Below are 27025 nucleotides of genomic sequence, written 5' to 3'. Positions count from 1 at the left end.
AAGTAAAGTGCCTCTTTTCACTACATCTACTGGCTTAACCCCTGCTATATGGGGGATTGTCTTCATAGAACTCTGTGGCAAGCACTGCTTATAAGACTGTGCTAACCAAGAGCTTTCTGTTTAGGCATCCTGCGTGTGTTTTATGAATCCTGATGTAGGCCTTAATTTGTTACTTTTGGATAAACTTTTAAAATATTTTCTAAAACGTAAAGTAAAGTAAAAAAAAAAAAAAAAGCAAAAAAAAAAAATATATATATATATATAATATATATATATATATATATATATATATTTTTTTTTTTTTTTTTAAAGAGCTTATCCAAACATATTAAATTGAGGCCTAGTGCACTAGCTCAGGGCATCTCAGTTTCAGCTGTTAAAGGACAGCAGTGCGAGCATCATAGCAACGTCATTAAAATTAAGTTGGTATGGTGCCATTCCCTTTCAAGCCAGTTTTATGAATGTAGAATCACTGATTGGCTGAGAGCAAGTTGTTATCGTACCTGGAGTGTTGCTTTATGTTGTGTATGGTCTTAGCAGATAAGTGGTGCTGCTGACCACAGAGGACTAAAAGCAGCACAATAAAAATATATAATATTGGTAAACACTTTGATAAAACCTATCACGTGGTGAAACTCTGTTTATTACTCAACACTGTTTTTATATATATTTTTTATTGTTTTATATTCATAAAGTACTTTTTTTTATCCTGGATCATGCCATACTATTAATTGCCTCCTGATCTTAATATCCTTGGTAGGGATACAAACCACCTATGCACCTAGGACTGAGCAACCCGAAATTGCTCTTTTCCATCTAAGTAAGTTTTTATTTGTTTTTACACTTCCGTTTTAAGGTGTGCACTATATATATATTTTTTTCTTTTTATACCTAATTGAAGTGGGGATCATATCACTCCACACTATACATTAGGAGCCATTGCTGGGCTCCAGTACACGTGAGAGTAATTCTATATTACCTTTGGAATTTTATGCTTTATATAGTACACTATATTATTTTATCCTGTTGTCCTTTTGAGTATATGAGACCCTTCATCACTACCTATGAGCGAAAACCAACAGAAATACAAGAGCTACACTATATCCTCAGGCAGGGATAATACCGTCCAGGCACTAAAGTGGGAGCTGGATTAAAGCTCCAGAAAAATGTAAGTGTACATCTTATTCCTTACTGTTTATCATCAAAATACTGTTCTCGTTTCTCTTCTTTTTATTTTTACGTAAATGTAAAGGACACCCTAGGCACTCCACCCAGCCTGTTTTATCCATTGTTATCCAACTTGAGAAGAGAGACACTGGATTCATTTGTTGAACGGCCTACCTGAACTATATCAGTAATTACCAAAGCGCTGAATCCTTTCTTTATTTCTTACTTTAGAAATGAAGACAAAACCTTGAGCTACCATAAAAGGAACTATTAACCTATACACTATGTGGCAAAAGTAATGTGGACACCTGCCTATCATAAATATGTGAGCTTGATGGACAACCCATTTCAAAAACATAATATGGAGTTGGCTCTGATATAACAGCTGCTTCTCGTCTCTAAGGCAAGATTTTGGATTGTGTCTGTGGGAATTTGTGCCCATTGTACCAAAAGAGCATTTGTGAGGTCAGGATCTGATGCTGGACAAGAAGGTTTAGCTTGCGGTCAGCATTCTAATTAATCCCAATTCAGTCCAGGTCAGGCCTTTCAAGCTCCTCCACACCAAACTCCTCAAAACATGCCTTAATGAACCTTGCTTTGAACAGGGGGAATAGTAATACTGGAATTGGAAATGGCCTTTTTCAAACTGTTCCCGCAGTATTGGAAGTACCCAATTGTTTAAAACATCTTTGTTTTGAAACTAATGGCGGCGCCGGGCACACAGAGGATCTGCAAGAAATGCATAGGCCAGAGAGACCTCTCTTCCGTAAAGACATCCTTTATACCTCTTTGTCTCACTTGAAGCAAGTGTTTTTGTTTTTTTGTGTCACAGGTTTGATGCTTGTGCAAGTCCCTGTATATAGTGATGGCTTACCTTCATAGTTCCTAACCCCTCTCTGAGATGGAGTTAGTGATTTCTTTACAGTAACTCTCAGTAATGACCAAGTTTAGAAATACTTTAATATATACTACTCAAACTGTCTCGTAAGTACCTCTTCAAACTTTTGGAATGCCACTTGTTCCGTTCCTCATGTGACACAATACACTAATATGATGAAACCAAAACTCATATGCAAAAATAAATATACAGCACACAACAAAAGGAATTGCTACACCAGTATCCCAAATAGAATCCGAAAATGAAAAAGTCCTTTCTGAATACAGATTTTGTTTGTTGGGCAGTCAGTTCTCTGATACCATGAAAGAGGAAGTTGTGGTGCATAATAATAAGCTGTTTTTCTTGCATTATTGGAGTTATTTCAGTGGGATTCCCAGTTTTTCTTGGACTACCTCATCTTAGTTCAGATCTTTGGTACGCTTCAAATTTTTTTTAATATCCTCAGTTTTTTCTAAACAGGACAGATATCCTACTGGTAGGGTGAAAACTCCCTTTCAACAAGAACACTTGTGGTGATATTATGTTTTGAGGTGCAACTCTGTATAAATATGTTTTAGAATGCAATCACAGATGAGATTAATCTCTTTGTTTTCTTTACATCAAAAGTTGACACTTTGTATCACATGTGGACATGTTCAAACGCTTGTAAAACTGGGAGATAATCTTCTGTTTCTTTATCCATTTGATTGTATCCCTCTCTTGATATCTTGGTAGCATTTTTCATATTTTGAATATGGTATAGCGATGTGGCATTCCCATCAGCCATTCAAACATACTAGCATTATCAGTTCTTCACCTTATAGATGGGCTTTTATTTGAACCGTTAGTGAATGTAATGGAGTTCCATAATGTAAAAATTCACATGATTTGTGTTGTGGGATCCCATGAACTCTTCTAAAATCTTCAATGGACAAGTCAGAGGTCGGAGTAATGGAAGTATAGGATCATGTGTTTATTGCAATAGTGGTTCCAAACTCCAAATACACCTTCACTCCAGATTTGTCAATTGGTACATATGATCCTTTATGCAAAGAAGACGGTCTCATCTTTTGAATTCAATTTCTTGTAAACTTCCATTTCACATAATTACCAACATTTAGAGATCAAGTGACCCTATTTCAAGCATAAGCTTTTTTACCACCATAAGTCACACAGATGGTTTTGAGTTTTATTTCCGATTAAGGGTTCCATGTACATATCTAGTCTGATGATCACCAGAGCTAAATTATTTGATTATTATTATTTATATAGCACCAGCAAAATTCTGTAGCTCTGTACAATGGGTGGACTAACAGACACGTAATTGTAACCAGACAAGTGGATGCACAGGAACAGAGGGGTTGAGGGCCCTGCTCAATGAGCTTACATGCTAGAGGGAGTGGGGTATAGTGACACAAAGGGTATTAGTAGGGGTAATGAAATAGGTTGTTAGAAAAGTATTCATTGGGAACTTAGTAGGTTGTTTTTGACAGTTGCAGGAGAGGAGTCATGGGGGAGGGGGGGTGGGGGGGGGGGAGTGATGAAAATCCACTAACAGTTTAAATGATATGCTTTCCTGAAGAAGTGTGTTTTCAAACATTTTTTGAAGGAGTGGAGACTGGGTGAAAGTCTAATGGAGAAGGGAAGGGAGTTCCACAGAAAAGGTGCAGCCCTGGAGGAGCCTTGGAGGCGAGCATCAGATGTGGGGGTATAGACAGAGGATAGATGTAGGTCTTTGACAGAGCGCAGGGGCCTCGGCCGGACATACTTGTGTATTAGGGAGGATAGGTAAGTTGGAGCAGCATTATGTAGGGACTTGTAAGCAAGCACTAGAATCTTAAATTGAGCCCTATATCTAACTGGAAGCCAATGTAGGGAATGACAGATTGGGGGAGGTGTGGGAGGTGCAGGCGGACAGGAAAATGAGTCTTGCCGCGTTCATAATAGATTGCAGCTGTGCAATCTGGGTACACACGTAAGACTGCTGAGAAGGGAACTGCAGTAGTCACGAGCAAGAACAACGGCATGGACCAGCACCGTAGCCGCGTCTGGTGTTAAATAGGGGCGGATGTGAGCTATGTTTTTGAGATGGAAGCAGCAGGATTTGGCGATCGACTGGACATGAGGGGTGAAGGAGAGGTCGGAGTCAAAGAGAACACATAGGCAGCGAGCCTGCGAGGTGGAGGTGATGGTGGCGCCGTTGACTTGGAGGGAGGGAGACATGGGAGTAGCAACACTTGAGGGAGGAAAGACCAGAAGTTCTGTTTTGGACAGCCATCCAATTGGAAATCGCAGAGAGGCAGTCAGAGACACAACTCAAGATGGGCGGAGAAAGATCAGGAGAGGATAGGTCGATTTGCGTGTCATCTGCATATAAATGATAATGGAAGCCAAAGGAGCTGATGAGTTTATCAATGGAGGCAGTATAGATGGAGAAGAGTAGGGGACCAAGGTCTGAACCTTGGGGGACACCAACAGAAAGGGATTGGGGAGAAGAGGCAGAGCCAGAGAAAGAAACACTGAAAAAGCACTGGGAGAGGTAAGAGGAGCACCAGGATAGAGCAGGATCTCATAGACCGAGATTATGGAGAATGAGAAGAAGCTGTTGATGATTGTGGCGAAACTAACCTCACCACTGGGTTATGGAGAAGCCTGATTGCCAGCCTCATGACTATGGCCCCTCTCATCAGCCCATGCTAAAACTAAACCCCATGGCGATTTGACTGTGTTTGTGGCATCTGAGCGCTGTTTGGATATTTTGAGCGCTCAGATCCAAGCCATCTGGGGATAGGTTGAATGTGGGGTTTCTGTTCAGTATGGATAGGAATTATATATTTTTGTGTATTTTTGCTATTGTTGTGAAAAGAGAGATTTTCTGTACCTGGGGATAGTTGGCTTACCACACCCAGTTAAGCCAATTAGAGGACTCTGTGGAACAGGTTTGGGCTGGAAAGGCATGCTTCAGTTGGTCACAAAGGACTTCGACCTAACTTTTAAACCAATGGAAGGAATTGCCTGATTTTTGAGTATGTTTGTATTTGGAGTATGCTGATTCTGAAAATGTAAGTTTTTATTAATTTATGTGAATGTGATGTATACTTTTAAAGTTATGAATATTGTGTAAAACTGTGTATTTTCCTGCCTGTTATAATTATGTTAGCCCATTGTGTTCAGTAATTATATCACAGGCAGAGGGGAGGATTTTGCTGGAATGAATGGGAGTGTGTTAACTGTGTATGTCTGTGATTGGCCATAGTACAATTGTGTCCCAGTCTTCCACATGGTCCCCTAGTGGACCCTCAACACGGAGCCTTGTCTCGTTCTTGGGGGGATTTATTGTAAGCTGTTCCAGTTCGACTGCTAGGAGTGTAAACCTTTCATATGGTTTTTCCTGTTCGGCTGTTTACAGCATTCGTATAGTTCCGGTTCGGGAGTTGGAGCTTTCGTATGGTTTCCAGTTCGGGAGATTGGTGTATGGAGTAGCTGCCTGTGTATATAGAAGGGAATATCCTCTAAACGGCTTTTAACCCCTTTTATGCTTGGGGGTGCCGTTACAATGATCGACCGTTTTGAAGGCAGCAGAAAGATCAAGGAGAATTATTGATAGAGTAATGGCTGCGAGATTTAGCAGCGATTAAATTGTTGGATACTTAAGTCACAGCTGTTTCAACAGAGTGACTAGCGCGGAATCCAGACTGAAGCGAGTCAAGCAGAGAGTTGTATTTGAGGAAGTCTGTCAATCTCGCATACACAACTCTCTCCAGGATCTTGGAGGCAAACCGCAGTAGCGATATAGGGCAGTAGTTGGATGGGGAGTTGGGCTCGAGGTTGGGCTTTTTCAGATTTGGTATTATGGTTGAATGCTCGAAGGGTGAAGGAAATGTGCCGGAGGAAAGGGAGAGATTGTAAACTTTAGTGAGATGAAGAGCAAGAGAGGGAGACAGAGTGCGGATGAGATATGAGGGAATAGGATCGAGGGAACAGGTGATGGGGCAGGTGGACCAGAGTAGAGGAAACCTCTTCTGTTGTCGTAGGTGCGAATGAGCATAGAACAGTGGAGTGAGTGGGGTTGGGTGGTGTGTTGGAAGGGGAGGAAGAGAGATTAGAGATCTCTTCCCTGATTGTAGAAATCTTCTCAGTGAAGTGAGTTGCAAAGTTTGAGGCAGAAAGGGTGGTTGGAGGAGGGGGAGCAACAGGGTGAAGAAGAGCATGAAAAGTGTAAAATAGGCATTTTGGTTGGCGGGACAGTTTGCTTATTACATAGTTACATAGCTGAAAAGAGACTTGCGTCCATCAAGTTCAGCCTTCCTTACATTTGTTTTTTGCCGTTGATCCAAAAGAAGGCAAAAAAAAACCAGTTTGAAGCACAATTTTGCAACAAGCTAGGAAAAAAATCCTTCTTGACCCCAGAATGGCAGTCAGATTTATCCTTAGATCAAGCAGTTATTACCCTACATTGAAAGATTATATCCTTGAATATTCTGTTTTTGCAAGTATGCATCCAGTAGCTGTTTGAACATCTGTATGGACTCTGATAAAACCACCTCTTCAGGCAGAGAATTCCACATCCTGATTGTTCTTACAGTAAAAAAAACCTTTCCTTTGCCTTAGACGAAATCTTCTTTCCTCCAGTCTAAACGCATGGCCTCGTGTCCTATGTAAAGTCCGGTTTGTGAATAGATTTCCACACAATGGTTTGTATTGGCCCCGAATATATTTGTATAATGTTATCATATCCCCTCTTAGGCGACGTTTTTCTAAACTAAATAGGTTTAAATTTGTTAACCTTTCTTCATAGCTGATATGTTCCATTCCTTTTATTCATTTTGTAGCCCGCCTCTGCACTTTTTCTAGTGCCATGATATCCTTCTTTAGAACAGGTGCCCCAAATTGCACAGCATATTCAATATGTGGTCTTACCAGTGATTTATAAAGAGGCAAAATGATATTCTCGTCCCGAGAATGAATGCCCTTTTTCATGCATGACAATACCTTACTGGCCTTGGCCACTGCTGATTGACATTGCACATTGTTGCATAGTTTGTTGTCTATAACAATTCCCAAGTCCTTTTCGTGTATTGTTATCCCTAATTCGCTTCCATTAAGGGTATACGTTGCTTGTGTATTCTTTACGCCAAAGTGCATAACTTTGCATTTTTCAACATTAAATTTCATCTGCCATTTGAGTGCCCAGTCCCCCATTCTATCTAAATCCCTCTGCAGCAAAGTAATATCTTGCTCACTTTGTATTATTTTACAAAGTTTTGTATAATCTGCAAATACTGAAACATGACTTTCAATGCTGTCTTCAACATCATTTATAAACATGTTGAATAGAAGGGGTCCCAGAACAGACCCCTGAGGGACACCACTTGCCACCTCTGTCCAGCTTGAAAATTTACCATTAATGACAACTCTTTGTACTCTGTTTTTAAGCCAATGTTCTACTCAAGAACAAGCATTTTCATCTAGACCGATTTCCTTGAGTTTGAACACTAATCTATTGTGTGGAACTGTATCAAATGCCTTGGCAAAATCCAAATAGATCACATCCACTGCAACACCCTGATCTATACTTCTACTTACTTCTTCGTAGAACGCAATCAAGTTAGTTTGACATGACTTGTGCTTCATAAAACCGTGCTGATTTTTGCTGATAACCATGTTCTTCTCAAGGAATTCTTGAATATTATCCCTTAATAACCTTTCAAATATTTTACCAGCCACAGAAGTTAAGCTCACAGGTCTATAATTTCCAGGCAAGGATTTTGAACCCTTTTTGAATATAGGAACCACATCTGCCTTCCTCCAATCCTCCGGAACACTTCCTGAAAGATAAGAATCTTGAAAGATTAAAAGCAGAGGTTCACTTATTTCTACACTTAGTTCCTTAAGTACACGTGGATGGATACCGTCAGGCCCTGGAGCTTTGTTTATATTAACTTTATTTAGTTGCTGCAGCACCTTGTCATGAGTTAACCAATTACAATTATTCTGCCAGTTTTTAGCAGCAATCATTTGCACATCTATTGCCATGGGTTCTTCCTTAATATATACAGAGGAGAAATAGTTATTTAAAACGTCTGCCTTTTCCTGGTCCTCATTAACTAACACCCCCGTTTCAGTTTTTAGTGTACCTACACTTTCATGTTTTGGTTTTTTAGAATTTATGTACTTAAAAAATGCTTTGGGGTTGGTTTTGCTCTCTTTAGCTATCATTTTTTCATTTTGAAGTTTAGCAAGTCTAATTAATTGCCTTTTTGCACGCATTATTTGCTTCCTTATATCTTTTATAAGATGCATCTGATTTGTCCGATTTAAATGCTTTAAATGCCCTTTTCTTATTTTTAATCTTTTGTTTTACTTCTCTACTAAGCCACATTGGTTTTAATTTGTTTCTTTTATATTTATTTCCCAATGGTACATACTGAGAAATGTACCTTTCTAATATTTGTTGGAAGATGATCCATTTATCCTCAGTGTTATTTTCACTAAAGAGTTTATGCCAGTCGATATATTGTAAAGCTTCCCGTAACTTATTGAAATTGGCCTTTTTAAAATTATATGTTTTAGTATACCCCATGTGCTTTTGTTTTTTTGAGTTTATTTCAAAGGACACTATATTGTGATCACTATTTCCCAAGTGCTCACCTACTTGAATGTTGGTCAAAATTATCAACGTTGTTTGTTAAAACCAGGTCCAGACAAGCATCCATTCTAGCTTATGAGGGTGTTGAAGTAATTTACTTTTGCAGAGGAAAGAGCCAGAGTGTATGAGCGCAGCATAAATGTATACTGTATGAAGTCAGGTGCAGAGTGAGACTTTCTCCAACAGCGTTCAGCAGTTCTGGAACATTTTTGGAGATATCAGGTCAGCTTGGTCTGCCAGGATTGTAATTGGGAACGCTTGCTGCGTTTAAATGTAGGAGGTGCCATGATGTCTAGTTGAGAGGAGAGAGTGGAGTTGTAGAGTGAGGTTGCAGAGTTAGGGCAAGTGAGATTTGAGATGGATAAAAGGGGAGTTTGGTGGAAAAATGCTGGAGATCAAGGCTGTGGAGGTTTCTGCGAGATTGGAGAGTTGAGGGTGGTGAGATTTGGGTATGGGATATGCCGATGTCGAAGTTCAGAAGATGGTGGTCAGATAAAGGAAATGGAACAATGAAGAGGTTGTAGGTGGTACAGAGATTGGTGAAGATTAGGTCAAGAGTGTTTCCTGTTGTATGAGTTTCTGAAGTAGACCACTGTGTGAGGCAGAAGGAGGAGGCTACAGAGAGCAGACTGGAGGCGTCAGGGCAGGGAATTCTCTGCCAAGTGTATTCTGCAAATAACGGGAAGACTAGTTAACTTTGCAATTGTAAATGGGGTTGGGAGGCTCAGGTTCATATGCTCCACATTGACCAGTTTCTTTTTTTATTTCTCTTCACCTATATCAGTCTGTTTTTCCAAGGTAGTAACTCTCTCATGCTTCCTCAGCTAATTATCTTTTGACCACATTACCATTGATATTTCATCTTTTATTCCCTCTCACTTATTTGGAGACGCAAACCAGAAGCAAATCATTCTCTTGTTCCATATACGTATTTATGAGTGGATGTTAATCAATGTAATTATATTTAACTGTCCTGCAAATGACTAAATAGCAGTAGAGCCTATTAATTATTGTGTGATTGAAAATGGAATCAGAGGCTGTCACAAACACTTTTGGGACATCTTGTGTAACCTCAAAACTGCTTCTCCAGAAAAACCTTGGATATTGGATTTGGGTGAGCTGCCAGAAATCAAATTAAAGTAAGATACAACCAATGTTATTATTGAAACAACTGTGCATTCTGTTAACTGTATTCGCATATTTGACCACAGTAGCTCTAAAAGTGTGGTATCGGTACCTTCAACCGTCCATAGAATACTTTTATGGTTGATATCTGGATTGCAGTGTGCTTGTTTTTTTAGGGCAAAAAATCTGTGAGTAGCAAGGAAGCATTATAAACTTATCAGTACTATGGTTATACAGTAGAGTGTCCACAAGCCACCCAACACCCATAATTCTAGCAGTTATTATTCAGAGAGGTTTGTTTGTTTTCTTTTTCTTCTAAACACCAAATTGTAGAATATTAGTAAATAAAAAACAGACAGCTTTTAAACCTAGGACTGTGAATATGTAAAAACATTATCACAACAACCCAAATAAAATGTCTCTAATTTGTGATGTGTGTTTTTTTTTCTCTCCTTTTCTGGGTGTGGCGGTAAACACATAGTACTCTGCATGGCTACAGGCAAAACAGGAAATGGGGTGAGTAATTAATTTAGGGTTTTTTCACTGTTTGTGCTGTTGTCATTTGATAATAGTAAGTCACTCGCATGCTGTTTGTACATATAAAGTGAAACTAAACAGGTGGATGCTCTCATGAAATGCTTAATCACAGGATCATACTTCACACATGATTACTCTTATGTTTTTCTTGAAAATAAACTGGTTGCCCCGTAAACTGCTGGTGAATATACTTACAGATTCATATTATCCCAGTACGAGTTGATGTATTTAATGGATATTGCGTTGTGCTGGTCACAATGGGCTCACAGCCTGAACATAATGTATGTCCAAATGTACCTGACTTTCCTATTAATTGTAAGTACGGAGCTCTGATTCCCTCCTTCTCGGGACAGGACTATAAATAGCCTGGTATCGCTTTGCTGTTTTTATTGTGCATGTGTTTTTTTTTTTTTTGTTTTTTTTTTTAAGTTATTTTATATAGCCACACCGATAATTATTCTTTAATGCAATACATTGTTCAACAAATATTCCACTATTCCACACTTCATTCAGCTTATGTGATTATTCTGACCCACAACTATTGCACGTAGACACGATTTGCTTATTTGAGCTGGGCCATGATCAATGCTTGTTACTATAAGTGAAATTTATTTTGTTGCAATTACTGTCTTGCCTTGTGTGGTCATTGTACACCAGAGCACAACAGGTTGACGTTTTAGAAGTATTAATTTCTGTGTTAAAGCGGCTTTTACACTTTTGGTATCTTTTCATGTTTTGCAAAGGCCCCAGAAAGCGATTTACCTTCTCATAGTGCAGCAGCCCCTGAGATAAGCAAACAGGAGATATTCACGCTTTAAGCTCTCCATCACAGTCTTGTACCACCTTTCTCACGGGGTCCTTCTTCAGACTTTCATCTTTTAGGAACCCTCAATACTTTATGCTATACGTACCAAATATCTTCAGGAGTGTAGTGTTTGGATAACTTTATCTTTGTCTTTCAGAGTCAAACACTGTTCTCTCACATATCGTAAGTAAGATACTGAGAGACTCATTCACTTTGCAGCCAACTACTGCTGAAACTGAAATGATATAATGTAAATTACTGTAGTTGTCAACAATGTGAATGTATCACAGTATCAAACTAACGATATAATCTGAGAGAACAGTGTGTCACTTTTGTACTCTGGCACAATCACTTAGTTCCATAGACTGTAGTCCTCTACAGACCAACTCATGTAAAGATCAAGAAGATGCCATCTCCGACAGCCAGTCCTAGCAACAGCTGCTGGGAGTTGACAAAAGTTCATGGCGAAAGCTCTACTTTTGACAAGTTATGTCAGTCTTGTCTTAGAACATATGAGAGTAGCCCCTATGTTAACATGATATCTTTTGATTGCATTGAGATTTAATTGGAGGAACACTATAGTGTTAGGAATACAAACATGTATTTCTAACACTATAGTTATGCCAGTCTTTACCTTGCCGCTCTGCCTCTTTGGCTGAGATCATCAGTGTAGATGATCTTAGACAATCCAATGTTCCCCAAATGCCAAGATGTGCCAATCAAATGGTCTCTAGAACACCATATGGTTGAATAGCCTAGTTTAAGTTGGCTATTGGGGCGTAAGTGGGTGTGAGGATTTTGGATTATATATGCAGTTACATAAACTAGGATCACATTTATAATCTTTTCATATACCTATTTTCTGAATTCAGAATAGTTTATTTTTCTAAATGAAATGTTATATATACTTTGAGGAAAGAGTGTGATAATTTCTCTGCCTGTCGCAGACAGTGGAAATTCATATCTTTACATTTCCAATGGCTAATTTTAGCAACCAGACTCGTGGAGCTGCATTTCTGTGTTTTCTGCAGGTATTCTGGTTACAAATGTCCTTTCTCTTCTCTATCAGCATCCAGCATCTTCAGCTTAAATATACACTTTCTTCTTCCATCATGTTTTCCATTTTAAACCAGTACTTACTTCCCTGTTATTCTTTTTCCCCAAACATGGGGAACAGTTCTTAGACCGTATGAGAGAAATGTGGTTGAAAATGTTACACCTTAACTGAAATGACCACTATTCTTTCCTGCGATGCCCTTTCTGGAACAGCAATATAAAGTACAATGGCCATTCTCAAGTTTTTAAGCCTTTTTTAAACTGGCCCTTTACACTTTTTTTCTAAAAAGGAAATAGAAATATTTAATGCAGTAGAATCTTGCTCCTAAAAAAAAATAATAATAAAAAAAAAACATACAAATGAAAAAAATAAATAAAGAATTGCCTTACCGACCTACAGTCCTTATTTATAGGCATATTGACACACAAGGAGTTTCAATAGGAATACACACTTTGTCATAATTGTCTTTCTTTGAAAACCATTACTTTCATGAATGTATTTTTCATTTTATTTCAAACCAAAACCCTGTCCTCGGAACCTGTGAGTCACAGTCAAACCTATCGTCTCTTCTTTGAATATAATCTAATGGGGGCAGTTAGTGTGTTTTGACAAAGCAAAGTATTTTTTAAACCAGTATACTTTATATCCTAGTCACCCCACCCTGGTTGCGTGTCACATAGTGTGGAGGGAGACTGCAGCCAATCCTAAAGTTTGGAGACAATGTCTTGTTTTCACAGTCAAGCCCACAGTTCTTTGCTCACGTTGATGTCATGATGGTACCTCTCGTGTAAGGCAGGAGATGACAAACCATACAGTTGAATTGGCTATTCTTGTCAAACCACAGTTCACGTTTGATGTTGCTTGACCTATGACACAATGTGGCCATCTAAGCATGTAAATGACTTTTGAACAACTAGAAATCTTCGTAACAACCTGACAAAACCGCTGCACATGTATAAGTACAGTTATAAGTAAAATCTTCATATTATTATTCTTATTGGTATTTATATACCGTAGTGCAAACTTATTCCACAGCACTTTACAATATTATAAAGGGGAAAATTTCACAAAGTAGTCACAAAGCAATATTTTCAATAAAAAATAAATAATGTAAATATATACAAATATTATACTACAAAATTAAAAGGGAATGTGTGGAATAGTACACTTCAAATAGGAAACTGTTTTAATTTTTGTAGCTACCTACAGTATCTCTACCTAAACTAAGAAACATATTTTGACCGTTATTTTCAGTTAATCAGAGCCCTGTCTTAATCATTATAATGTCTAATTAAAAGCTTCCTGAAAACTTTTGTAAAAGAGGCCAATACCCAATGTATTCAAACACTTTAAAATCTTTATTTGAATCTAATATATTTTATATTGTTTAATGTAATTATTATGAACAATTTGTTCAAGTAAAATTCAACTCTATAAAGGGCATTTCAGCTAATAAACAAGCCCTTTCATAGCACCTAGCTGTATGGGCAACCTGTCATCCTGGTGTGCACATTTAGGAATATCTCCCCAAATCCCCCCGGCCAAACTTGGTAGATTTCTATGAAGTTCAGTGGGTTCTTTTAGAAATCGTGGCGGATTGGAGGCATCATTTCTTGTAGAATAAAAAAGAACGATATCTCAATCTCCCATGATAAGTGTAAGATTTGATCTCCTGTGCGGTGGCATGCATGCATTGAATGAGCTGGTGATCCTGACCCCGAACATGTATTTATTTATAAAATATTTTACCAGGAAAGATACATTTACCAGGAAAGATACATACAAGATTTATCTTGTTTTCGAGGGGAGCTGAACAGTCACGTTGTCTGAACCCAAACACCAGCATAAAACGAGGGGAACCCGCTTCATATTGAACCCCAACCTACCTTACCCTGTGCTACAGAGGTTCGGGAACTGGGGGATACCCTACACGATCTGATCGCCCGCTGGGACCCCGGGCTAGAGGATCGAGGCCTACACCTCGCAGAGCAAGGGAGAGGTGGCCGATCTCCCGGCTCACTAAAGCATGCAGCACCCGCAGTATCGGGCTGCCCCCCCCCCCTCCCTTGGGACCGGCGGGGGTTATCCCGGTCCCAACCAACAAATCTTGTATACTTACAAGGCCGGCAAACGACGATGACAGCTCAAACTACGTGCCAAACCAGCAGGCCGCAACAGCACTAAAATGGCGGATGCTCAGCCCAACAACGGCCATGCGATGCCAGAGTGCCGATCCAGCCCAGACGAATCCTTGGACACACGTCTGAAAAAGCTATTTGAGTACTTCTGGGCGAAGGTGGAAACTCGACATGCCACCACACAGTCACAAGCGCAAGTGAGCAGGAGTGCAAAGGAGACACGAGAGAGTGACAGCCGGAGGGGGACCGGGAGACCTTTGGGCATAAACCCGACACAGCTGTCAACCACTCTCCACACAAGCCCATCCGGGCTGAAGGCCCCGAAGGGCAATGTCCCAACGCATCTCCCACACAGGTGGAGGCCCATACGCCGCCGGTGGCGAACCACCATCACAGCCCCCAGACCTGCCCGAATGGGGAAGTGCCCGGCCTTTACAAGACCTCAGGCCCGTGGAAAAATTATGCTGGCCTCACAACGAGCCCGGAGCAAGGAGGTGAAACCGACCCATCCCTGGCTGCCCGCCAACCTCAACGAGACCGGCAGGCACGTAACCGCAGCCTCCAGATCGAGCATCGGCTGATCTCGCAGGGACTGACCCACACTATCTCCCATAGCCGATACCTGGGTACAAAAGTGTTAGCTCTCTTAAACTAAGCGTGTTTATCTTTACTGTTAATGTCTGTTGAATCTCAGTTGATCTTGTCAATTTGCCCTATGTTTAGAGTAGCCACCCATTTTGCAGTATGGTAGTTGCTTCAAGCATTTAGGAAAACCGTGACAGGCAGAGTGCATAAATAGCAAGCAGCACCAGTCTATAAGCAGACAACGTAATTACTTACACACCATTTGATCTAGCATGCTGCATAATCAAATAGCCTATATATGTCTCACTACCCAATATAACCGTTACTATGCAAGCAGATGTAAAGTCCATTAGAGCAACTTATCTAGATTTAGATCGAAAGTCAATATACAGCTGTATTGTTTTAACACACTTGAATAACTAACTTTTGATAGCAGACTAAGGCGAGGGTACTTACAGCATATATCTAGTAAATGGTGAATTGAATATGGTGTTTGCATGTAACCCTATCCATGTGCCTATCTTATCAGGAAAGGTGCCTTGCCTAGCAAATACCAAACCTGTTATCTATTTATGGTCTAAGCTTGTTCATATAATATACAATGAGGTTGATAATCCTAGGAGACTTCGGTAACCTGTTATGATGACCCTATCCTGTACAACTCTTGCAAGTCTCCCTCTCTTTTTTCTGTACCACCATAATCACATGCCTCAATAAAATAAAGAATTAAAAAGAAAAAAAAAAAAGATTTACCGTATATACTCGAGTATAAGCCGACCCGAATATAATCCGAGGCCCCTAATTTTTCCCCAAAAAACTGGGAAAACTTATTGACTCGAGTATAAGACTAGGGTGAGAAATGCAGCAGCTACTGGTAAATTTCTAAATAAAATTAGATCCTAAAAAAAATATATTAATTGAATATTTATTTACAGTGTGTGTATAATGTATATATAGTGTGTAATGTATATATAGTGTGTAAATGCAGTGTGTGCGTATGAGTGCAGCGTGTGTATGAGTGCAGTGTGTGTGTATGAGTGCAGCGTGTGTATGAGTGCAGTGTGTGTGTGTGTGTGAGTGCAGTGTGTGTATGAATGCAGTGTATGAATGCAGTGTGTGCAGGGCCGGTGCAAGGATATTTGCCCCCCCCCCATATGTCCTGACCTCCCCTCCTCCTCCCTCAGTGGTCCTTACCTCCCCACCCCCATGTTCCTTCACCCCCCTCCCCCAGTGGTCCTGACTCACCCCTCCCCTAGTGGTCCTTACCCTCCCCTCCCCTAGTGGTCCTTACTTCCCCCTCCCCTCCCCTAGTGGTCCTTACTTCCCCCTCCCCTCCCCTAGTGGTCCTTATCCCCCCTCCCTCCCATAGTGGTCCTTATCCCCCTCCCTCCCATAGTGGTCCTTATCCCCCCCTCCCTCCCATAGTGTTCCTTTTCTCCCCCCCTCCCTCCCATAGTGGTCCTTATACCCCCCCCCCTCCCTCCCATAGTGGTCCTTATCCCCCCCCTCCCTCCCATAGTGGTCCTTATCCCCCCGTCCCACCCATAGTGGTCCTTATCCCCCCCTCCCTCCCATAGTGTTCCTTTTCTCCCCCCCCCTCCCTCCCATAGTGTTCCTTTTCTCCCCCCCTCCCTCCCATAGTGGTCCTTATCTCCCCCCTCCCTCCCATAGTGGTCCTTATCTCCCCCTCCCTCCCATAGTGGTCCTTATCCCCCCCCTCCCTCCCATAGTGGTCCTTATCCCCCCCTCCCTCCCATAGCGGTCCTTATACCCCCCCTCCCTCCCATAGTGGTCCTTATCCCCCCCCTCCCTCCCATAGTGGTCCTTATCCCCCCCCTCCCTCCCATAGCGGTCCTTATACCCCCCCCCCCCTCCCACAGTGGTCCTTATACCCCCTTTTTTTTATTTTTTTTTATTATTATTATTATTTTTTATTATTATTTCTTATTTTATTTATATTTTTATTTATTTTTGTCCCCCCTCCCTGCTTGATACATGGCAGGGAGGGGGGCTCTCCTTCCCTGGTGGTCCAGCATTGGCAGTTCAGTGGGGGGGAGAGGGGGGCTGGCAGAGCTGTAACTTACCTGTTCTGCAGCTCCTGTCAGCTCTCTCCTCCTCCGCGCGGTCTGTGCAGCTCCCTCTGTCAGCTCCCAGTGTAAGTCTTGCGAGAGCCGCGGCTCTCGCGAGATTTACACTGGGAGCTGACCGAGGTGCTGAACGGACGGCGCGGAGGAGGAGGGAGCTGACAGGAGCTGCAGAACAGGTAAGTTACAGCTCTGCCAGCCCCCCTCTCCCCCAGTCTGTATTATGGCAATGCAAATTGCCATAATACAGACTCTGACTCGAGTATAAGCCGAGTTGGGGTTTTTCAGCCCAAAAAATGGGCTGAAAAACTCGGCTTATACTCGAGTATATACGGTATCTTGTTTTCAAGTATGTACTGGGTCCACAAATCATTGCATTGTTACATTAGGGTACAATAAAATACTAAAACAATATTAATACCCAAAAAATAAAAAATTTAACATAGAACCATATAGGAACATGTGGTGTACTGTAAAATAAAGGGTAAAAACAGTCATATGTATCTTTTAGTTTTCCATAAAAAATGCATCTGCTATGTGCCTGTTTGGATGTTAAATAATTAATTGCTTTCTTGAAAATAATCAAAAAAAAATCCTCAATTACCGCAAAAATAGTTTTATTTCTAGAACATAATTTGCCTCTATTAACATGGTCAGTTTTAGGTCTGAAGCACTATCTTTGGAGGCATTATTTTTTCAGTGTTTATCTTAAGGAGTTTATAAACACATCTCTCAGCAGCATGTGATTGCCATCAAAAAACATGGATGGATCTGGATGGACAATGCAGAAGGCAATAAAAGTGATGTTTTTTTTTTTTTGTCAATCCACATAAACAGTGTGACAGAAAAAAAACAACTGTTATGGGACTTACCCAATCGGCTTAGTCGCTAAGCTCTCAAGCGCAGGTCACTTGGGTGGATCACACACATCCCAGTTCCGTACAGCAAAATAGACACTGCCCGCTTAGTAACCTCGACTTCCGTCATGTCTCTACTGGTTCACCACTGGTCGCTTCACTCAGACGACCTCGTTCCCGCACATTTTCGCAGGAGTGATGTAGACCGATCCATGGCTTGCTAGCCTTATATATACCTTTTTATTGGCCACATTCCTTAGCCCTATCGTGGTTTCTGTTACAGGTTTTTTTAATAAACATAGCAGTTTCAGAGAAACTGCTATGTTTACACTGAGGGTTAATCCAGCCTCTAGAGCCTCTAGTGGCTGTCTCATTGACAGCCGCTAGAGGCGCTTGCTTGCTTCTCACTGTGAAAATCACAGTGAGAAGAGCCAGCGTCCATAGGAAAGCATTATAAATGCTTTCCTATGAGACTGGCTGAATACGCGCGCGGTTCCTGCCGCGCATGCGCATTCAGCCGATGACGTCGCTAGGAAGGAGAAGAGGAGGAGGAATGCTCCCCGCCCAGCACTGTAGAAAGCTAAGATTTTAACCCCTTCCTCTCTCCAGAGCCCGGCGGGAGGGGGACCCTGAGGGTGGGGGCACCCTCAGGGCACTATAGTGCCAGGAAAGCGAGTATGTTTTCCTGGCACTATAGTGGTCCTTTAAGGTAAATCAGTCAAACAGGAATATATGCTAAACAGTGGTTAGATACAGCCACAGCACAAATTGTAAATGATTACTTAGATGGTTAGATTTGAGTAGTACTGATTATGCAAACATAAAGGAAAATGTAGAATAGTAGAAATGAAAAATGATAAAAAAGAAGAAAATAAGCAGGAGTCCATCCCTTAGGAACCAAGTTGGGGTGAGGGCCGTAATAGCGATGTCACCCCTGACCACCTTTGGACCGCCATAAGTCCCAGTGTCCTCACCCGATACCCAGACTGTGGGGGGAGTTAAAGTACACTCGGCATGAGATCCTGGGTGTGAGGATGTTTGCATCTTAATGGTGCCGGTAGTCTTGCACAACGTTGCAACTCGATATGGTAGGAGCTGACATCTTGAAGGGCTGAGGAGTGTCGCGTCCCAAATTCTTGGGCCCATTGCTAAACTCCCACAAGCTGAATTGCGTGGGCAGTGGGTCCCAAATCAGGTGAGGATCTCAATACTCTAGACCTCTGCCATTTAGTAGAGGGGCCATGACGACCCGGCCGACGTCGGGGGTCTCAAAGATGAAATGATGCGTTTAGTTGAAGGGCCGAGCCAACACTTCTGGCTTTGCTTTTGTCTCACCGTAGGCTGCTGTGTAGCTCTCTCGGCAAGTGAGCCTCGAGTGCTGCTGTTGAGCCGTTATGCGAGCTAGAAATCTAACAAAGATGAGGTCAAGCATAGAATGCTGCTGAGCCGCCAGTCGCGGAAGCCATCATTTTGAGGTCCGCTTGTGATTTCAATGCTGAGCTGCGGTGAGTAGCGTGGGGTGTTCACGACTCAAGACTCAATAGTGTAAGCTGTCAAGGTTTTGTTCTTTAAAGTGTCCCTTTTAACCTTGAAGTGGGCACGAAAAAAGGAATATGGTGGGTAGGATTGTTTTTTTATTTCGGAAGTCATATTACACATAGCAACTCCTTTTTTTTATTCTTGTTGTTTTGTTTCTTTTTTATCAATCGTATCTGTCCCACTAGCCACTTGTAAGTTTAATATAACCAAGTCCTTGAAAGCCACATTAATTTCTCTAATGTCGCTGAGCATGTAAAGTAATAGGCTTTTGTTTTTGTTTTTTTATGAACAACATCACAGTTCAGAGATTGGGTGGTGCTGTTTTCAGTTGCTGAAAAGTGCAAGTTTGCTCTGCAGTTGGGCCTCCTCTTTTTGAGAACATTTATTTAAACCCTGTATATGCTGCCAGATTTGAATCCGGGGTTAGTTACTAAAGTGAGAAAGGCCATTTCAAAATAGCCAAATTAACAAAATTCTCCCAATCAATTCTGTTTTCGATTTTGGCCTTAAATGTGAAATCCACTTTGAATTCCCAGCAATCATCACTTTAGAGAATAAGTCTTATTGTCGTCAATTGAGTGGTCTCTAGACGTTTAGTTTCTGTGAAGTAATGGAAAAGGGGGTATCATCTTCAACAGTATGTATATCCTTCCCCACAGTCAAACCTGAACCTGTGTTAAGTCTAACCAGAATTGAAACAGCATTTTACGATGAGGTAAACCATGTGATCTACTTTCAGAACTCTATTGCTATTCTAGTTAGAAGACTGACAGCAAAAGGAGCTGCAGTCTGGTATGGTTTGATTAATAGACTGATATGTTGATTGAAATGGACAGTACATGCATCAAAACATTTTTAGCTTAAAGGGTTACTCCAACCCTTAAAAATATTTGTATTTAAAAATCAATAATGCAATATTGGGCATTATTGTTTATGTATCCCATCCCAATTTCTATAAAAATAATTTTAACCTAAGTTTTACTGACGTAGAATCCAGCGCTAGGCAAAGCTCTTGTTGCGGCTTAAACGTACCCCTCTGAATGTAACAGCAGCCAATGCGCATCCAATCAAAGATTTCTCATAATGCTGGGAGGGAAGGAATTTTAAGCATTTAAAAGTTTGGGATTGTTAGATAGGAGGGAAGTGGCGAGGGCTGCAAGGAGGGAGTGAGGGGACGCACATTACACTCATTGCATGCTCTGGGCAACTAGCTCCCATCACACAAGTGCCAGTTATTTAGCTTCAGGAATCTCACCCAGGACTGACAGGAAGCAGTTAAGCGCTCCACTTCCTGTCAGACCGGGGTAGAGGTTACAGAAGCTCCTCTACCCCAGTCCAAGGCTCGGCCACGCTACACAGGAGTACCGGGCTTGAGGACCGGAGGTTCCCCACCCCTGCTCTAATGAATGCTGCTGCCAGGCTGATTATTTTTTTTTTTTTTTTGCGTGTATCAATCCTTACATTGGCTCCCGGATCTTTACATGATTGGAGTGCGGTTTGTTTTTTTCTCTTTTTGCAATATATATATATATATATTCACTGCTATAGAACTTACACAATTGAATAAAATGGTCTATAATTTATTTTAAATTAAAGTTTTAGCAAATTACATCAAAATTCAGTTCAGACAAAGCAAAGCCAGGGCAAGCATTGCAAATGAAGAGGAGAGATAGAAACATTTTGTTATTCCTCTTCTCTGTGTGCTTTCTTCATACTGACTCCCAGATAAAAAGTACAAAGTTACAACAATAATTGACAGGGAGCTCAGATGGAGGAGCCTAGCTGCAGGAACGTGGTCTGGATTTCAACATTTCATTTTATTTTTCACATCTTACAACATGCCTCTTTAAATATGTTTACTGACACACACCAATATCTTCCTGCAATAAATAAATTAGTGTTTTCCTCACCCAATTTAACTTGCAACTACATTAGTAGCCACTGGGACCACAGGTATGGTATCCCATAATCTTGATTTCTTTCTACCCCAATATAGTCAGGGCACAGCAGACCAACAGTACATTAAAATGTTACGTTTGCTTTTGTTTTAAATAATTGTATTTCTATTTGTTTGAAAACAAGAAAGCAGGGTTGTTCCTTTGACAAGGCAGACATTGTCCAGCTGAAGGAGGCATACAAATGGATTATCCATCCTCTGATTGCCAAAGAACTCGGGGTTCAAGCTGTGAGTAAGGTATGACCGTCACAATATTGTTTGTATGTCTGTCTTGTAAAATGTATTTGTACGTGGGTGATTAGTAAATTAAATCAGCATTTATTTGTTAAATGTGTCCGAAAACTAGAGAAATCTCTCCTGGTAAATCCTTCCCGGCAAAACATTTTATAAATGAATAAATTGGCTAAGCTTCTTCAGCCCTCCCCATGTTTTTAATTTTCCGGTGTAGTGTCACCAGTTACTTGTGTCTTCCGTCTGCTCGTTGCACAGCAAAATATTTTGAAGCAGCAGTAGAATGGAGCAAAACATTGAACCCAACACATGATATTTTAAGTAGTGCACAATTGGTCCTCCATGTAGTCCAAGAGACTAATTGGTATCCGCTGGGTTGGAACCTAAAAATAGGTCCCCATAGCATTTTTAGCATGTTCCTATTGGTAAGAAAATGCACATGAAGTGGGGTTCGCAGAATGTGGAAAGACATTGAGACGTCAAATGCAGTTGATGGCTTCTTCTGTGGCAGCCATTTTAGGGTTGTAACTAGAACCGTTCCTTTGCAGTTCTCACTTCCAATTTTCTACTATTCTAAGTTACAATAAGAAGTTCGATTTTGGGAACTTTTCTCTACTTAACCTGGTCTCCCCGCCTTCTTGTTCAGTGCAGGTGTATTATTTTGTTTGTTTGCTTGTTTTGTGCCCTAGTCATTTAATTGTCTTTTTATTAAGGCATCTCTTGGCAACGTACATTATACATCATCAATAGGATTGCGAGCATGCCATTGAAAATCAGTACAGATTTAAATAAAGTCTCAACTATATAGAACAGAGCAAACAAAGAGACACGCCATCCGCCCCCCACTCCACAAACTTGCTTATGTGGGGATAAAACAACAACATATCTAATTTATCTCCAGCACATTATTGGCATAACGGCATAACCAGCCGCGGACAGGGATGAGAGAGACTGTTTAGCATGCCATAATTGGACTTTATTCGTTCCCAAGGGCTAGTGAGCGGTTAGTGGTTTCCACATACCTGCATATGTTTTTATTACGTTGCTTTAACAAAGAATATACTTACCTGACATCCTGGTCGCAAGTGTATCCCACGGATCCCACGTACACTAGGGGCTGATCCTCCCCGAGCGTTATAGCTATGAGTGGCGCTTTACCACTCCTATCTTGTGAGTGAGATACTTAAAGAGCCATATTATTTTATTATATATATTTTATATTGTGTTGCACTAGGAGTTATTTCTTTTTTGTCTCCCTCTCAGATACCAGAATTTGCCACTTTGCAAGTATATGCACATATCACTTTGTTTCTAACATATATCCCAATTGCACTAATTGATGGTCTTAATACACCTAGATTGCACTTGGTTTTTCGACACGAGTGCTTAATGTGAATTGCATACAATATGTTATAAGGTTTTTATCCATTTCTTTATTAAGATATCCACAAAGCGTGGTTTGCTAATTACTGTGCACCAGCACTTTTTTCTTTTTTTCTATTATTGTATCTGAATCCCATTACCAGGATGTTTCTGTTGGTTGCTGCACTTGACAAATTAAAGGACCACTATAGTGCCAGGAAAACACTCGTTTTCCTGGCTCTATAGGGTCCTTGGGTCCCCCTCACCCTCAGGGTTCCACTCCCGCCGGGCTCTAGGGGGAGGAAGGGGTTAATCCCTTACCTTTTTTCCAGCGCCGGGCTGGGGACTCTCCTCCTCCTTTCCCGTCATCGGCTGAATGCCTATGGACGCTGGCGTCTTCTCACTGTGAAAATCACAGTGAGAAGCACGGAAGTGCCTCTAGTGGCTGTCAATAAGACAGCCACTAGAGGCTGGATTAACCCATTTGTAAACATAGCAGTTTCTCTGAAACTGCTATGTTTGCAGCAGAAAGGGTTAATCCGAGAGGGACCTGGCACCCAGACCACTTAATTAAGCTGAAGTGGTCTGGGTGCCTATAGTGGTCCTTTAACTGTGGTTTGTGCCACCCTATTCATTGAATATATGATTGATCATGCAAAACTATTTTCTTTTTTGAAGGATAGTGATCATATGAAGCTGATTTATTAACACATAGTTGTTTGGCTCCTTTTTAAATCATAATGATGACAGATATCGCCCAAATGGCCCTGATCACCAGTTCACCAATGGCCCTGATGGAAGTTTGGCCTTGTTACAGATACACAAGGTGACACACAGGTAAAAATGGCAATTAAAGGTTAATTTCCTACATCTGTGGCTTTTTAAATTGCAATTAGTGTCTGTGCATAAATTGTCAGTGAGTTTGTTAGCTCTGGATGCACTGAGCAGGCTAGATACTGAGCCATGGGGAGCAGTAAAGAACTGTCATAAGACCTGCGTAACAAGGTAATGGAACTTTATAAAGATGGAAAGGGATATAAAAAGATATCCAAAGCCTTGAAAATGCCAGTCAATACTGTTCAATCACTTATTAAGAAGTGGAAAATTTGGTGATCTCTTGATACCAAGCCAAGGTCATGGAGACCAAGAAATATTTTGGCCACAACTGCCAGAAGAATCATTTGTGATACAAAGAAAAGCCCACAAGTAACCTCAGGAAAAATACAGGCTGCTCTGGAAATAGACAGTGTGGTTTTTTCAAGAAGCACAGTTCGACGATACTTGAACAAAAACGAGCTGCATGCTTGAGTTGTCAGAGAGAAGCTGTTTTTACTGCACCAATGCCACAAAAAAGTCCAGTTACTATATTATTATTATTTGTATTATTTTATTATTTATATAGCGCCAACAGATTCCGTAGCACTGTACAATTTGCCTGACAACACCTTGACACGCGTCATAGCTTCCGGCACACTGTAATTTGGTGTGACAAGACCAAAATAGAGCTTTATGGTCACAAGCATAAGTGCTATATTGGGAGATGGGTCAACAAGGTCTACAGTGAAAAGAATGCCATCCCCACTGTGAAACATGGTGGTGGCTCACTGATGTTTTGGGGGGATTTGAGCTCTAAAGGCACGCGAAATTTTGTGAAAATTAAAGGCAAGATGAATGCAACATGTTATCAGAAAATACTGGCAGACGATTTGCTTTCTTCTACACGAAGGCTGCGCTTGGGACACTCTTTGACTTTCCAGCATGACAATGACCCTAAGCTCAAGGGCAAGTTGACCCTCCAGTAGTTACAGCAGAAAAAGGTGAAGGTTCTGGAGTGGCCATCAAAGTCTCCTGACCTTAATATCATCGTGACACTCTGCAGAGATCTCAAACGTATGGTTCATGCAAGACGATCAAAGACTTTGCATGACCTGGAGGCATTTTGCCATGACGAATGGGCAGCTATACCAACTGCAAGAATTAGGGGCCCCTTGATGCTAAAAGGGGCAATACACAGTATTAAGAACTAAGGATATGCAGACAGGGGTCATTTAATTTTTTTTTCTTTGTTGCCATGTTTTGTTTTATGTTTGTGTCATTCTGTTATAACTTACAGTTGAATATAAATCCCATAAGAAATAAAATAAGTGTGTTTTGCCTCCTCACTCATGTTTTCTTTAAAAATGGTACATATGGTACATATATTCCCAAATCTCCAAGGGTATGCAAACTTTTGGGCACAACTGTAATTCTCCCGATGGCCACAACCTTCAGTTACACTCTGTCCTTAATGTTGCCCGCTGTTCTGCCCCTTTTCCTGTATTCTTTTCCCAGTACTTTACAGTTTTACATTCATCTCATGACACCTCTCCGATTCTTAAGCTCTGGCTACCGTTTTTGTTTTTTATTTGTTAATATTTCACTATAGCTTACAGACAATATTAAATATAAGTAAAAATATAAGTAAAAAAGGAAGTCATTTCTGTTTTGTTTATTTTAACGTGAAAGAACCAAAATGTGTATATCATTCGGGAGGTGCTATACCTTTTTGTCATTGCTGTAGACCATCACCCATAAAATATTTGGTTCATGTATTTTATCTTTTACATTTTTTTTTTTATTCTATATAATATTTTAACATTTCTTTCCTTCAACTTTACAGTGAGAGTCAGTAAACCGTGTACAATTACTTATCTGTGGCTATTCTTAAAGGAAAACATTGTCCAAAAAATGCATATTTAAAAAAAAAAAAATTAATTGTTGCAAATATAATGCATTCACAGAAAAGGTAGTGTTTACACTGGATCATAGGGGGAGTATGTGATATACTATTGGTTGCTTCATCCAGAAGCAATAGGGTTGATTCATAGTGTGTGTGTGTGTGTGTGTGTGTGTGTGTGTGTGTGTATATATATCCCTTCTGCTATCCTCTAAATATCTGCATTTTGGCTACTTACTCTACCTCATTGTTTTTTTTAGGCTAGCCACTACATTATAACTTTAAGGCTCTTGTCTCCCCCTCTACAGAGACTTTGTCCATTCCTCTGATATATTCTATTATTATATACTCTTTTTTTTCTTTTTGACAGTCCATTTATAGTGCCTGCTTCTTTTTAGCATTATCATAATTAAATTATTCTTTTTTTTACCATTTTGTGGCACTCTCTGGAATACATACAATATAATAGATTATATATCAATGGACAATTTTCTCCATGAGGGCACAGTGCTGACTGTTTAGTCATCATATGTATAAAGTATTTCCTATATATTGTGCTTAAAATCAGTCCTGAGTCTCATTTTATTGAGACTCTATTATTCTTTACTTTCTAATACTTTACATTTGGGTACAAGCCCTTTACTGGTGGATCTGGAACCACCATCCTGACCTCTGTGTGTTCCACTCTCACAGTTTTGTGAGCTGTAGACACACGTTCAATACTTCATATATCATTACAGGTTAACTTTAAATGTACATTTTGTTTGAGATGGTCCACAGGTTTACTTTTGTGATTTATTTGACTTTTCAACTCCATTTTTCCAAACGTTTCTTAAATGCCCTCTGTCTAGGAGGGACTGGTTTAGATAAGTAGCATAAATCAGAAGATCTAGACAAAGGAAAATGCTTTAGTTATGAAAACACATCCGACAAAGTTGAGCCTGTAATTGAGCTTGTTTATATTTTTATAAAATTGTGCACACATACTAGCCACAGCCAAGTTTTTGTGAATGTCTTTAATATGCTGTTGTGGCGTTTGACAATGTTATGTACCAACCTGCACAACAAAAATAAAGAATTAAAAAAAAAAAAAAAAGTTATGAAAACACAAGCATTAAAGACCTGTATGACCGCCAACTCGTCCCTAACAACTAAGATATCACATCCCCCACAGTTATACATGGACAAGTCCCTTGATTGCACCTCTTCTGAAGAAGGATTTCCCCTTTAACACTCTGTTTCTATGTACTTCCTAAGAGTAACCTTTTGTCAGAGCCCAGCTCAGCTGCCTATTTTTTTAAAACCACCACTTGCAATCATACTGGGCAGGGACTGTATG

General features: G+C 40.5%; 1 protein-coding gene across 1 annotated transcript in view; it reads left to right on the top strand.

The window, feature by feature from the left end:
* The window catches only part of PUS10 (pseudouridine synthase 10), an 89055-nt gene that overhangs the window by 22326 nt on the left and 39704 nt on the right, over positions 1–27025 (top strand). The window contains exons 5-6 of the mRNA XM_063441407.1: positions 10300–10334; positions 21503–21614. Coding sequence (XP_063297477.1) covers positions 10300–10334; positions 21503–21614 — 147 coding nt within the window. The remainder of the gene's footprint in view (positions 1–10299; positions 10335–21502; positions 21615–27025) is intronic.

Source organism: Pelobates fuscus, chromosome 2 (genome assembly GCF_036172605.1).
Source record: "Pelobates fuscus isolate aPelFus1 chromosome 2, aPelFus1.pri, whole genome shotgun sequence".
NCBI classification, from domain to species: domain Eukaryota; kingdom Metazoa; phylum Chordata; class Amphibia; order Anura; family Pelobatidae; genus Pelobates; species Pelobates fuscus.
This window is presented reverse-complemented; position numbering and strand designations above follow the sequence as displayed.